We start from the raw sequence: 13713 nt of genomic DNA, 5'->3' as shown, positions 1-13713 counted from the left end.
GGCTTTGATGGCCTGGCGTTGGGCTTGGCCTCGAATTCCCAAATCCCTAAGCAGCCTGGTAGTTGTCTTACCCACAAAGCCTCTGCAGCCGACTTCCACTGGGCAAACTTTGGCTTTCCAGCCATGTTGCTCAGCATCAGCTGCCAGCTCAGCATACTTAAGGCTCTTTCGTTCGTAGGCCTCCTCTACAGCGTCCTCCCAGGGCACAGTCAGCTCTATGATGTACACCTTCTTAGTTGAGGAGGACCAGAGCACGAGGTCTGGTCTGAGGTTCGTAGTGGCGATCTCTGGTGGAAAGAAGAGCCTTTGACTCAGATCCACCACGAGCCTCCAGTCTCGCGCTCCTCCCAGCTGACCGAGGTCTGATATTGTACTGGCCTTGGTCTTGGTTGGCTTTGCACCTTCACAGACGAACCCTCTTGCAGATGTAGGATGGGATGATGGGGGTAGGGCATTGATGGTCGTTCTTCTGGTCTCCAGCATAGCTGCAAGGCACTTCAGCACTTGGTTGTGCCGCCAGGTGTAACGGCCTTGAGTCAGGCCTGTCTTGCAGCCATCCAGGATGTGTTTAAGGTTTGCTGAAGACGAGCAGAGTGGGCACGTTGGGTCTTCTCCGTACCATTGTTGAAGGTTACTGGGAGATGGCAAGACATCATACGTTGCTCGTAAGATGAAGCTGGTGTGACATGCTTCCATACTCCACAGTTCCTTCCAAGAGAACTTCCTTCTCTCAACTCCCTCCCACCTCATCCACTGTCCCTGTTTCGATTGGGAGACAGCCTTTGCGCACCTTGTTGCCTGTTCTTGCCGGCGCACCTCCTCAACGACCAGACCTCTGCGCTGAGATGGAGCTGCCTTGTGCTAAGATGGTCCGCTCTCTCCGAGGCCAAAGCCTCCTCTCCCCTGTTGTACAAGGCCAATGATGTCACGGTGCCTTAGGTCTGCCTTTGCCTGCTGTGTAGCTGCGCTTGGAGTCCATTTCCTTCCGGTCGCCAGAGTAGGAGCTGTTTGGGCTACACATGGGTCACGGGATTCCGTTAGTGTCATTTCCAGCCTTACTTTGGAGCACTTGAATTCCTCTGTAAGACTGGACACAGGCAGCTTCAGAATACCTCTTCCATACAACCCTATGTTGCTGTAGCACAAGCAAAACAAAATTTACGCACACCCAAGAAACACTTCTCTTAAACACAATTGAGAAACACCACTCTTAAACAATTGAGAGCTGACATGTTTGCGTAAAATAAGTAGTTATACCATTTATCGTCTGTTGTAATTTAAAATTGAATATTTCTCTCCTTTATCATTTTGCAACTAATAATTTTTATTATTTTACACAATTATGTTTGTTTGTTTTAATAAATACACACTACACTTACACTTCTGCTCATTTGTAAAGCACTTTGAATTGCCACCGCCACAAAATGTCAAAATATTATAAAAATGTGCAATGTAAAAGGTCAAGAGTTGGACAACAAGAGAGCAAATCGACTTCATGTTTGGCCAACAACAATAGGCTGAATGGGGATTTAAACTCATGAGCATAAGGTTACAAGTCAGTCTCTCTATCCTCTCTGCTACACACCAACTGTTTAGATTTTATGAATAGAAATGGCAGAGTAATACCTTTGGTCATTTTACATTTACATTACATTTACATTTATGCATTTAGCAGAAGCTCTTATCCAAAGCGACTTCCAAGAGAGAGCTTTTCAAAAGAGCATAGGTCACTGATCATAACAAGATAGCCCCAAACATTGCGGGTAACCAAAACAAGAAGCATACATTGTGAAAACAAAATAAACCCCAAAGGGAAGAACCATAGTCCCGTTCACTGCTCGGAAGGTCAGTAGCAGGGTCTTGAATCTGTTACTTTAGCTAGCTTTGGGACAGGGTCTTGAAGCTGATACTTTAGAAAGCTGTAGGACCAAGGTTAAGAAATGGTTGACATTTCAATGTCAAATTGCACGAAATTGCACATGGTACTACTTCAGAATGATGTAATCTTGAAGCCAATAAGGTTTGAAAAACCCAACAGTCAAAATTAAATTTCATTTATTGACACAAAGATATTGAGGCAATGTGGACATTTACATAATAACACCCCTTTCAGCCATTTTGTATTGCTTTTCTTATTCCATTTTACCCTACATAAAAGACACATCAGCCAACACACAACTTCCATGAATGCTGTTTCCCTCACTCCCAGCGTAGGTCAAGGCAGAAATGCTTGGTGGACTTATGTCGTCCAAAAAATGCCTCCCACAATCAAACACCGCCTACAGTATTCCTCAAAGATGGCTTGATAACCTTATATAGTGACTGATCATGAGAAAATCTCTTTCCAGGACCTCAGTCAATCCACTATCACGACCAGCCAGCGGGATACTTCCACTTTCAACTGCATGCAAGTGTGGTAGATGACAGTAATGGAGTCAGATGGCTGAGCGGTTAGGGAATCGGGCTAGTAATCAGAAGGTCACTGGTTCGGTTCCCGGCGTGCCAAATGACGTTGTGTCTTTGGGCAAGGCACTTCACCCTTCTTGCCTCAGGGGGAATGTCCCTGTACTTACTGTAAAATGACTAAATGTAAATGCAATGTTCCCATTAAACTACACAACATGCACACTCAGGGTGACCAACAAGATCATATTAACTGATAAACATTAACATTATAATCATCTAACTGAACGAAAACAACTACTGAAATCCCTCGCATGGCTGTTGTAACTGAACTATTCACCACAAGTCTTGGCGTTTTTTGACATGCCACACTGCATGCTGGGTACCCAAGAGCGCTGACGCTGATGATCTCGCTGTGCTCCAACTGCGTGATATGATGAGATGCTAGTGACGCGCTAAGGTCTCGGAGTCTCCTGCATTTAACAAGTTCTGCCCGATTAGTAAGCTATTTTTACTAATGTTTTGATAGCAATTTAATGGTAATGCAAGCTAGCTAAAACAATGTTTGTTAACTTGGCTAAATGGTTTTCATAGCAAAAGAAATCAACAAATCAGATCAGTCGAACTTTATTCAGAAAGGGGGGGATAGCGGGAACATTAAAAGTGTAGGGTACAGTAAAAGTGCAGCTTTGTATACCATATGTACTGTGTTATGGTTGTTTGAGTTAAACAACTTGCTTAATTAATTAAATGGCTGTTAAATGTCAAATCCACCTATAAATGTATAAAAGAGAGTTCCAATCAAATCTGAATTATTTTTAAACCTAGAGGTTTAAAAGACAACCTTTGCCTAAACTGACATGCACCAACTCAGAGAACTGAGTTTCAACATCCATTTACACATTTAGTCTCTATTTTATACTCTACTCTTAAGGCATAACTATGTTTAACTTAATGTCTGCACCTCTCTGTCACCAACTGTCTCTGGAGTGGGGGGTGGGGGCTTAACAGGGTGTCTACAGGTGTAAACAAGTTACATTTAAGACTTTAAAGACCTTTTAATACCACTTCCAAATGAAATTAAAGACCACATTTACGATGGAAATACAAATCAAAAGTGGGAAATATACATTCATCTTCCCAAACACTGATATATGTTCAATATGAACAGTATGGTAAATGACAACAATCGGTTGAGTTTAAGAACATTGACTAAATGTGTGTAATGCGAAAGGATAACACAAAAATGTAATTGATGTCCTAAATTATATTTTTTATTACACAATGGTGGAGCAGAAACTAGCAATTCCATGAACCCCATGGAAACAAAGGCAAATGTGTGAGATTAACTGATGTGGAGCACAAATCAGCTAAAAATAAGTACTTCTCTTGAGTGGTTTTTATTCAGATGACTAATCATTGGATTCAGGTCAAAAGTCTATCACTTGAACTGACTGTCAGAGACCTTTAAATAGGCTAACCGAGTGAAACTAGCCTGGCTAACGTAGGTCGCTTTCTCAGGAAAATGACAAATGAAATAGGCTTGTTTTGAAAGATCCTATATACTGGCTATCTTCAGCTCTTGTCTACAAAGAGCAGCCCTCCCTGACGTTTTAGGACTAGAATTTAGTGAATTACATTATTTTTTACTCACTGCCAGTGAGCGAGCCGAGTCTGTCTCTGAGGCTAAGTCAAAACAATGTACCCCCAGGACGCAGTCTCACTCCACTTGCAAGTTTTCCACAAATCACAAAAATAAAAGCACAATTCCCACATCTCCTAAAGGCTGCCCTCTTCAACATTTTTGGTGTCGACCAAACTGTAAAATGGTGAACTTTTGAACATGACGTGACCAAAACATGGCTGCCGTCTAAGCCTATGCGGTCTCCCTGGCGCATAGGCTTATTACAAAGAGTTTCACGACCCAAATCAAAATTCTGAGCCAACAGGTCTGTGGGGAATCGCTTGTTCTCCTAAAATCTTCCCTCCTCTACTTTTTTGATGAATTCGCCCAGATGCTACATGATTCAGTAATTACACAGAGGGAAAAAGCTAGCTACCTTTTGAGTTTGGTTTTCCGTCACTTCAAACTCACGATCTAAAGGTCTCAAAGTGCTCAAACCTTCACCATAATTCAAGAGTAGTGTACTTTAACAAACCCAATCATTGATTCTAGCTTAAAATGTGTAAAAATAGGACTTACGTGGCTGCCTCCAACACGGCTTTCAGGTGATTCCAGTTGAAAACAACAATGGCCGCCGAAAAAAATAATTTATATTCGTAACAGCAAGCTGCTATTGGAAGCGATTGGGGGCTTGGTCAGCTCACCATTTCCAGAAAGGATGTGTGTACACAAGGTTGTGCGTGTGTCAAGTAGGTTGACCACCTGTCCCTCTTTGCGCTGTATCCCACAGCATTTTCAATATGCGACATGTGGGGCAAGGGGTGAAAATGCTGTGCGACACAACGCAAGCGGGACCCTAGTGTCAAGGAGCAGGATGAACCTGTGAGAATTTGGAGCGCACGCTGTGGAGCAATTCAATTGAATTCAATCTTAAATAGACATACCGAGGTGAACTTGAGTCAAAATTATACTAGATTTATTGACACAAAGATATTGAGGCAATGTGGACATTTACAGTGATTCAAGTCGATTGGACAGTACAATAAAATTCATTAGTCTGACAATATGGGTCCTTGAGGCTTTTTTGTTCCCCATGAGAAATAAGGTATGTATACCAATTTACAGGCATTTTGGACTAATGGGGCGCTGGGGAAATCACGTAGACTTTGGGCGTGTTATATAGCGCCACCTATGGGCGTACATGGGACACTAGCCGTCTGGGAGTAATGAGTGACCTGTTGTATCATTGGGCCAAATTGGAAAAAATCGGGTCCAGGACTTTTTGAGCTATTGGGCCATTTAGCGGATAAGAATAAGAATACTAACAAAAACAATAGGTTTCCTCCTACCGGAGGACCCCTAAACCCCTATTAGGGTTGACACTCTTTGCCTACCAAGAGCCCACCACCACCAGCCACAATGGGCTATGCTCATGCCAATAATTTTTTCAAATTCTTGATGCGAGGCAGAGGCGTTGTTAGACATAAAACTCAACTGGGGCACAGGCCCCTATTCATATCCCTTTTTTTTTTTTTTTTTAGTTTACTGCGCACAATGCACGATAGGCTATAGAAACTCTGCTTGCTTAACCCACTAATAACAGTTCAAGGATGCAAGTTTGATATCAGCTTTGGCAGGGACATCAATAGCAGGGTATGTCCTGGGTCAAAATGGGTCTTCGATGCTCCAAAAAAAAAAAAAGGTATATATTCTTTTTTTTCTCCTTTTTCCGAATCAATGTATTAATTCCCAGGTGTTCTGCATCTCCCTAATCAAGATCAAGTCGCAACAGCAAGTACAGTTAACGTCTTTTCGGTGACCAATATATAAACAAAGCCAAAGCAAAAAGTTGTACTCACCCTAAAAGGTCAGATTGGTCCAGGTATGCAACAACACATCAAAAACTTGATCTGCTTACATTCCCAAAGGTCCAAAGTATTTAACCATGTTTAGTAGGGCTGGTTGGTATGACAATATATACCGTGCGACGGTAGAAATGTATCTAGGAGCGATATTAGAATTGTAGTTTAACTTTTATTTTACTTGCTATTTTTGTTTGACCGTGAAGCACATTTGCGTTGGTCTGACGGAATTTTGATGTGGAGTGTATTTTGTCTAAGCTGACCACGTTCATGCCGATGCTAATTAATTATGTATTTGATGACCCATTCTGCAGGTAACCAATTCGATTTGTTGTTCAAGTTGATGTCTCGTGCTGTAAAATTATTGTTGTTAAATTACACAGGTGGCATAGCTAGCATAGGATCCGTATTGAGCTGTGAGAAGGTCACCACGCGGTGATAAAGTACGGTTATGGTTATTTTGTACCATTTCTTAATTGAATTTACAGAACAATTACTAAACCGTGATATTTACCGTAACCATGAAAAAAATTACTCATACCGTGATAAAAGATGTTGGCAATATCGCACACCCCTAATGTCAAGTAGTTGTGCAAACAATGAATGATATCCACACTCGCGAGTCATTTTTTTTCAGTCTCTCAGGCACTATTTCTCATAGGAGATGTCCTTTGAGTATTTGAGTAGGTAGTCTTAAAATGGCCGCTACACTCTGCCGTTTCGATTGACACCGTATTTGACCCCCCCCCCCCCCCACACTCGTTCTAAACACATTTCTCAAACTGGCTTTGACTGGCCCTGAAATTAGCTTGTTAGCCTTGTAGCTAAGGAAATGCTGTAAATGCTAATACCCAACATGCTAGGTATCTGTGGAGCCTTCAAAATAAAAGTCCCGGCGTAAAATAGATAGACAGAAGCTGTGTTTCTTGTGCGTCAGTCGTGGGAATCAGATAAAGAACTCCAATGTATTCATGCTTCAGTTTTTGTATTTCAGCAATACTAATGGGGGATTTATTTTCAATAGATATAACAATTATGAAAAAAATACCTTTTCATCTTAAGTATTTGACCTTGGTTACAAAGGGTCATTTTGGAGTCTCCAAAAGGCCCTTTTAGAAAACACTTGAATGTACTCTTATAAAAACGTGTCAAATATGAATATATTGTGGTATTATGTTTGACTTTTGACTTGAGTTGGGTAAGGCTTCAGGCTGTGGTCCGATTTTGTCTTCCAGCTAATACCTACCACCTCTAGGCCTCTTCAGGCCTCTGTTTTCAAAACAAAATCTAGGCGGAGATAGGAACCTTTCATTTCTTTGTGTTCAAGCTTCTATTACTCAACACCAGTAGGATTTACAGGGGTCCTGACCACAGGGTAGGGGCATTTGGGTAGATCGTAGACCAGGCGGGCCGCTGCATTCTGAATCCTCTGAAGAGGGCGGGTTGCACATGCTGGGAGACTGGCAAGCAGCGAGTTGCAGTTGTCCAACTTGGAGAGGACAAGTGCTTGGACTAGCAGCTGGGTGGAGTGCTCAGACAGGTATCTCCTAATCTTCCGGATGTTGTAGAGGGTGAATCTACACGACCGGGAGACGGCAGCAATGCGGGCCGTGAGGGAGAGCTCGTCATCCATGGTAACCCCAAGGTTCCTGGCAGAGGATGAAGGGGTCACCGTCGCAGATCCCAGGGTGATTGAGAGATCGTGGGAGATGGAGGGTTTGGCCGGGATGATGAGAAGTTCTGTTTTGGGGAGGTTCAGCTGGAGGTGGTGCTTGGTCATCCAGGCAGAGATGTCTGCGAGGCAGGCCTCAATCCTAGCTGAGGATCCCCGGATCGGTCGGGGGGAACAACAGGTACAGCTGCGTGTCGTCAGCGTAGCAGTGGTAGGAGAAGCCATGGGAGGTGATGATTGGTCCAAGTGAGGTGGTGTACAGAGAGAAGAGGAGGGGTCCAAGGACGGAGCCCTGTGGGACACCAGTGGAGAGCTGGCGAGGGTCTGACAGTTTGCCTCCCTAGGAGACCTGGTAGGATCTTCCCGACAGGTAGGATGAGCAGACTGGAGGGCAGTGGTGACTGAAAGGAGGGCAGTCTCTGTGGAGTGGCCAGTCTTGAAGCCCGATTGGTTGGGGTCAAGCAGGTTGTTCTGAGCGAGAAAGTTTGACAGTTGGTTAGATACAGCACTAGGTCCTTGAGTACTCGTGCCCATTAGAGCCTGACCGATAAAGGATTTTTAAGGCCGATACCGATACAAATATTTGGTAACTTAAAAATCCGATATTCCGATATCTGCTGATATAAAAAATATATTAAAAAATTCCAGAAACGCATAACAAAACAAACTGATTTTCCTAACAGTAGTTATTTGTAGTTTACATTTAGTCACTTTTAGCACAAGTTCTTATCCAGAGCGACTAAGTACAGGGACATTCCCCGAGGCAAGTAGGGTTAAGTGCCTTCCCAACGACACAACGTAATTTTACCCAGCCGGGAATCGAACCAGCAACCCTCTGATTAATTGCCCGATTTCCTAACTGCTCAGCCATATGACTCCTGTTATTATTTTCTCACTAAAATAATATGATAATGCAGTTTCTGATAAATAAAATGTATAAAAATACAAACTTAAGATATGAAACTTAAAGTCCTTTTCAGTCCCCTACTCTGTTTACTCTGCGGTAGCTACTGCATGCGACCGCCACCTGAGCCTGCATTGTCTTGCATTTAAGAGACGGTCACGGTTGTTTTATTCTGTGTCGATAAAAAACTGCTTTGAAGTTGACAGAAAAGGTGAGTTTTAAGTTGGATGAATGTATAACAAACGAACAATCATCATCAAGTTTTATGAAATCAATTAAAATCATCATAAATCCGGGCTCGGTTAGCCACATTTAGCCTAAATAATCAGACGGCTAGCTTGCCTACCAGACAACCAGCCCGTTATTACATGCAAATTGTTTTGGTAGGAAAACTAAGCTACATGTCCGCTGATGGTTAGTTTATAACATTTTGTTTTAACAATAAGAATAAATGATGGAAGTAATGCATTACATTATTATCATTAGTAGGCAGGCTATTTTTTTTTTCTTTTTTTTTTGCGCGGGGGGGGGGGGGGGTGCCCTTTTTCAGGCCAGAGCAACTGCCCTTCAAAATTCCTGTGCACGTCCCTGCCAACCTACATGGTGGGAGAAGGCATAGGGCAAAACTGATTCTCTCTCACAGACTCTCAGCAAAATCCCACAGGCTGTTGAGTAAATAAGAAACATCTATAGGTTATTTTCAATCTGTTAATTTTTGTAGATCAAAAGTGATACATTTTAGGGTATAGCATCAGAGCTGAACACTGACCTCAGACTATCTTTGGGAGTAGGTGCTTCTGCTGGGATGGAAACACAGTCCTTACCGGAGGACAGTCTGGTGACCTACTTTTCTGGAATCTGCTCAGCAGCAAAGTGACCAGTAGGATCCCTGGACATTCAGGTGTGCCACATATCAATACTGTAACATTAATGCCAGATTTATATCAGTCACATTCTATCACTGCTATATTCAGTAGTGGTATGTTATCTGTTGTGCATAAATGGGATAAATGATCCTTCTTTTTCATTAATGTTGTACTTTGCTTTACATATTGTACAAACTATACATATTCAATTAACACAATTTTGTGGCCATTTATGTTGATGCACATTTATGCCTATTAATGTTAAAATTCTCTTCCTTACTATTTAAATTATTTGTGCTTGTTTTAAGTGATTTGTTTTATCAATTGTATTGTGTTGCAAATCAGGGCTCACCTGTAAAAGATGCAAGACATTGGTTGATAAACATATATAATTCACCCTGTTGTCAGATGTTACTGTTCCACATTACTTTGTTAATTTATATTAACTACAACTTCTCCTTCAAATAGGTATGGTCACAGCCATGTGGATGAATGAGCAGTGTAGTTCTTTGATAACAGGCGGAGAGGACAAGCACATCATCTTCTGGAAGCCTGAATGATAAAATCAGGGCTTGATAAGATTGTAAACATGTCTCCAATAAACTCCCACACTTTATAGTTTTTCTCAATTGCTAAGACACATTTCTTGAATGTGTACTGTTTTCTCCAAACTCTAAACACACATCTTCATACTTACACTGTTTTGGCCAAACCCTTGACTTTTGACGCAAAATAAAACACTGTAGTCAAAACCATATTATCTGTCGTATAAACCTACCTTATCATTAAAAATACACACAAAGCCCTCAATAAAATCAACTTTCTGAATACCTTATACCCATTGCTGGGAGGAATTGAAAACACTATTACAAAACGTTTTTTATGAACCATTGACTATAACGTGTCCCTGAATTTTAGATATGTTCCACCTCATGAGTTTGACATGATGTAAATCATAAAAATTGCTAATATTACAGGATGTGTATATTCTATTTACATTATAAAGCAATTGCATTTTGCGCTTGTGTTATTGTAGTGGTCACAGCATAAAAAGAGTAGGACTGTTAAAGTCAACAACACAAATTCATTACTGTAATTTGGGAAACAAAGGCTAAGAAAACAAGGAAATAAAAAAAGCATTTTTTCACTTGGGTAACAGGGCTTGAGTATGCTACAGGACTGTTCACTCTTGGGCAGCATCCTGTCTCTGACCAGGGTCAGGCCAGAGATTTTCATCAACATCACAGACAATGTTTTCTCTAGCCAAACAAACAGCAGGGGAAAATGCCCTTGAATGCCAGAGCCATCCCTGACAAGACTCGAACATCAATGTCCCCACAAGCTTCTTCCATGGCTAGGAGAAGGTGGTTCTGTACATACAGATGTCTGTCAGTGTGGCCAAATCTCATTTGAGATTGTTGTTCTTCTTACTCTTCCTCTGTCTCTTCCTCTCCCTTGTCCATCTCCTGTCATTCTGACAATTCCTCTGATATGTGCATCCATGATTTTAAAGTACAGGTGAGCTTACCTTTGTATTCATTCGAAACCCCTGATTGCTTGTTGAGTATTTTTGCTTGTTAGTGTTTACACATGGATAATTGGTTGTTAAGGTTGTTTGAATTGTGCTGGTTTGAGTTTACTTATCAAACAGCAGTGTTTTCTGAATGACATAATGGTGACAATTGTGTCTTAAAATGAGAGGTGTTTTTAGACTTTTGCAAAGAAGTGTGAATGAATCTGAGAAATGTCAAGAAGGGTAAATTGTGTTTAAAGACTGGGGTACATGGTCTTTCTGCTGGGATTTGGCAAACGGTTTTGTGAGGATGGCTTACACATAACATTTTTGTGTCTTAGCAATAGAGAAAAACTAATATAATGTATCTGTGTTATTTGGCTCTGACCAAAGAGGCTATACCAATGTCTTCAAGTTAGTACATACGCAGGGTGGTAGACTCACGTGAAGAATACACTGCATAAAACTCACAGGCGTCACATCCTGAGTGGGGATGGCATATAAAACCAAGCAGTTTTTTTTTTTTTTTTTCTTGGTTCCTGCTGCTGTGCATTACATTTGTGGATTAAAACTGTCTCTCTCTGTCATGAGCCATGCTACCATAACTTATAATCTTTTAATAAAAAATATATATTCTGTGTGATGTTGTGTTACCAAAGTATTTTTTCTGCCTGAGGAATATTATCATCCCCTTTACCCGTTTATTTTTTGTCTTTTAAAACGTATTCATTTTTATACAGTGTGTTACACAGTAAGAGTTTGTTTTCCTGCCTGTGGGTGTTGCTAAAGTCCTTACTTAAATATTTGATTTCTTAATTCCTTAGTTTCACGAGACACTTTGATCCTTGGAAGGTATGAATGGGGAGACAAATGCAGGTGAAGTGTAGACTTTACCATAATCCTTAGTACATTTAAACAATACAATAATGGTCATGATACCTAGAATAGCAATAGCGTAGCACAAAGACAATTACCCACAACTGTGCTGGGTCTGAACAAGTTTTTATACTGTGTGTAATTGGGAATGAGGTGCAGATGTGTGCAACAATGAGGTGTGATTTGGTCCGTGTTCCTCCGCTGTCCTCAGTATTCTGGGGAACTAGATTGTCTGAGGGGTGCAGGAGGAGGATCCGTGACACTTAATAAATTACCCTGACAATGGCCGGGTTTCCCAGATTCGTTAAGAAGCTCTTAACGCTAAGAGCTTCTTAGGAGCGTTCTAAGAGCGTTCTAGAGCATTCTTAGAATGTTCCCAAGAAGCTCTTAGCGTTAAGAGTTTAAGAGCGTTAAGAGCTTTTTAACGAATCTGGGAAACCCGGCCAATATTGGTGAAACCAGACCAATATACTCCATGTTTTAATATATCAAATTATATTCTGAAATATTTGTATTACCCACAAATGCTATAACTTTAATCAGTCGAGCTGCATTTAGTTGGGTTAATGCCATGGGATGTGACTATCTCCAGTGGCAAACATGATGGCATTATTTTGGCACTTGTTAGCTTTGTGGGCAAATATATATATATATTTATATATATTGATTGTCTTAAAAATTAAACTGGATTAAACACTTTATTAAACATAAAGATCAATTATGGTACATCATTCCAAACCTTATTTTTGAAAAAGTTGGTGGTATACAATTCCTTTTCAAATGTGACTTTGAGGTCAACAAACTTCCAATTAATGTATCACATGTTTACATTTACATTTAGTCATTTAGCAGACGCTCCTATCCAGAGTGACTTACAGTAAGTACAGGGACATTCCCCCGAGGCAAATAGGGTGAAGTACCTTGCCCAAGGACACAATGTCATCTGGCAACTTTCAGATTACTAGTCTCTCAGATTCCCTAACCGCTCAGCCATCTGACTCCCTGTTCATATAGGCAGGCTCTTTTATTTTGGCTTCTTATACACAAACATAACTTCTCCCCCCATAAACAGCCAATATGGAATAATAACAATGTTAAATACAAGAATAAATCAATTTTCTATGATAATTGGGTTTAAAAAATATATTTTAATGATTTCACAATTGATAAATAATGAAGGCCATTTGTTTATGTACATTACATTTTTTGAGTCGTTCGGTATTCCAATATCTAAACGAGAATATAGCATTGTATTTGATGCAATACCAGCTGGGGGGTATTAGTCGAAGCTCGCTAAGCGGTTTAGCCAGCTCATTTTGAGGCTAAGATAAAAAACGCCCCTTTTTTTGGTTCGTGGAAGCAACTTTCGATAAATCACCATAGTAACATATCAATTAGCACTAACCTGCTCCATAGCAGGCTAACGTAAGGGTAGATGGATAAACTTGCCACACCCCCGGAAAATAATTGGCAGCTCCCTTTTTGAGAGACCCAGTTGACCAAGGAGATATAGTTCGATTAGCTTTCCATACCAATTAAATAGAGTTCTTCGCAATCGCCAAGATCCTTTATTTCACACGGATGAGTTCTTGTTTGAGCGATATCGATTCAGCCGAAAATGACTCATTTATTTGCAAGACCTTCTCGGGCCGTACATTCAGGCGCGCCCCCAGACATTTTTCATAGGGGTGGCCAGTTGGGGCAAGGGAAAATCTTGGGGTGGCACACTAAAATCAAAACACATTTCAGGAATTATATTTTGCTCTTGTACTTAATAGGCTAGATGTCAATGTGAGCATTAATAATAGCATACTGATATACTATGGTATTTTACTGGTAGGCTACCGTATTTTTCAGAAAACATGCCACATGTTCTATAACCCCATCCGACCAGCTTTGTGTTTGTAAATCGGATAGCCTACCGATGTTGAATTATCCATTAGCGATGCTAGCTAACGTTGGTTTGGTAGCTGTATGGTCCAGGAACGGATAG

At 41.0% G+C, this 13713-nt stretch overlaps 1 protein-coding gene across 2 annotated transcripts in view; it reads left to right on the top strand.

Annotated features, from left to right (window-relative positions):
• The window catches only part of nsmaf (neutral sphingomyelinase (N-SMase) activation associated factor), a 106732-nt gene extending 95248 nt beyond the window's left edge, over positions 1-11484 (top strand). Inside the window, exons 30-31 of one of the 2 annotated variants that reach the window (XM_084702605.1) lie at positions 9257-9366; positions 9800-11484. In XM_084702605.1, coding sequence (XP_084558731.1) covers positions 9257-9366; positions 9800-9891 — 202 coding nt within the window. In that variant the 3' untranslated portion in view covers positions 9892-11484. Of the gene's footprint in view, positions 1-9256; positions 9367-9799 lie in introns of those variants that run through there. The other variant, XR_014766263.1, reaches the window with a different exon arrangement.
• The last annotated feature ends 2229 nt before the right edge of the window (positions 11485-13713 follow it).

The sequence above is a fragment of the Hypomesus nipponensis genome, chromosome 8, assembly GCF_054491055.1.
Source record: "Hypomesus nipponensis isolate SF chromosome 8, ASM5449105v1, whole genome shotgun sequence".
NCBI classification, from domain to species: Eukaryota; Metazoa; Chordata; class Actinopteri; order Osmeriformes; family Osmeridae; genus Hypomesus; species Hypomesus nipponensis.
The sequence above is the reverse complement of the archived record's forward strand: the minus strand, read 5'-3'. Positions and strand labels throughout refer to the sequence as shown.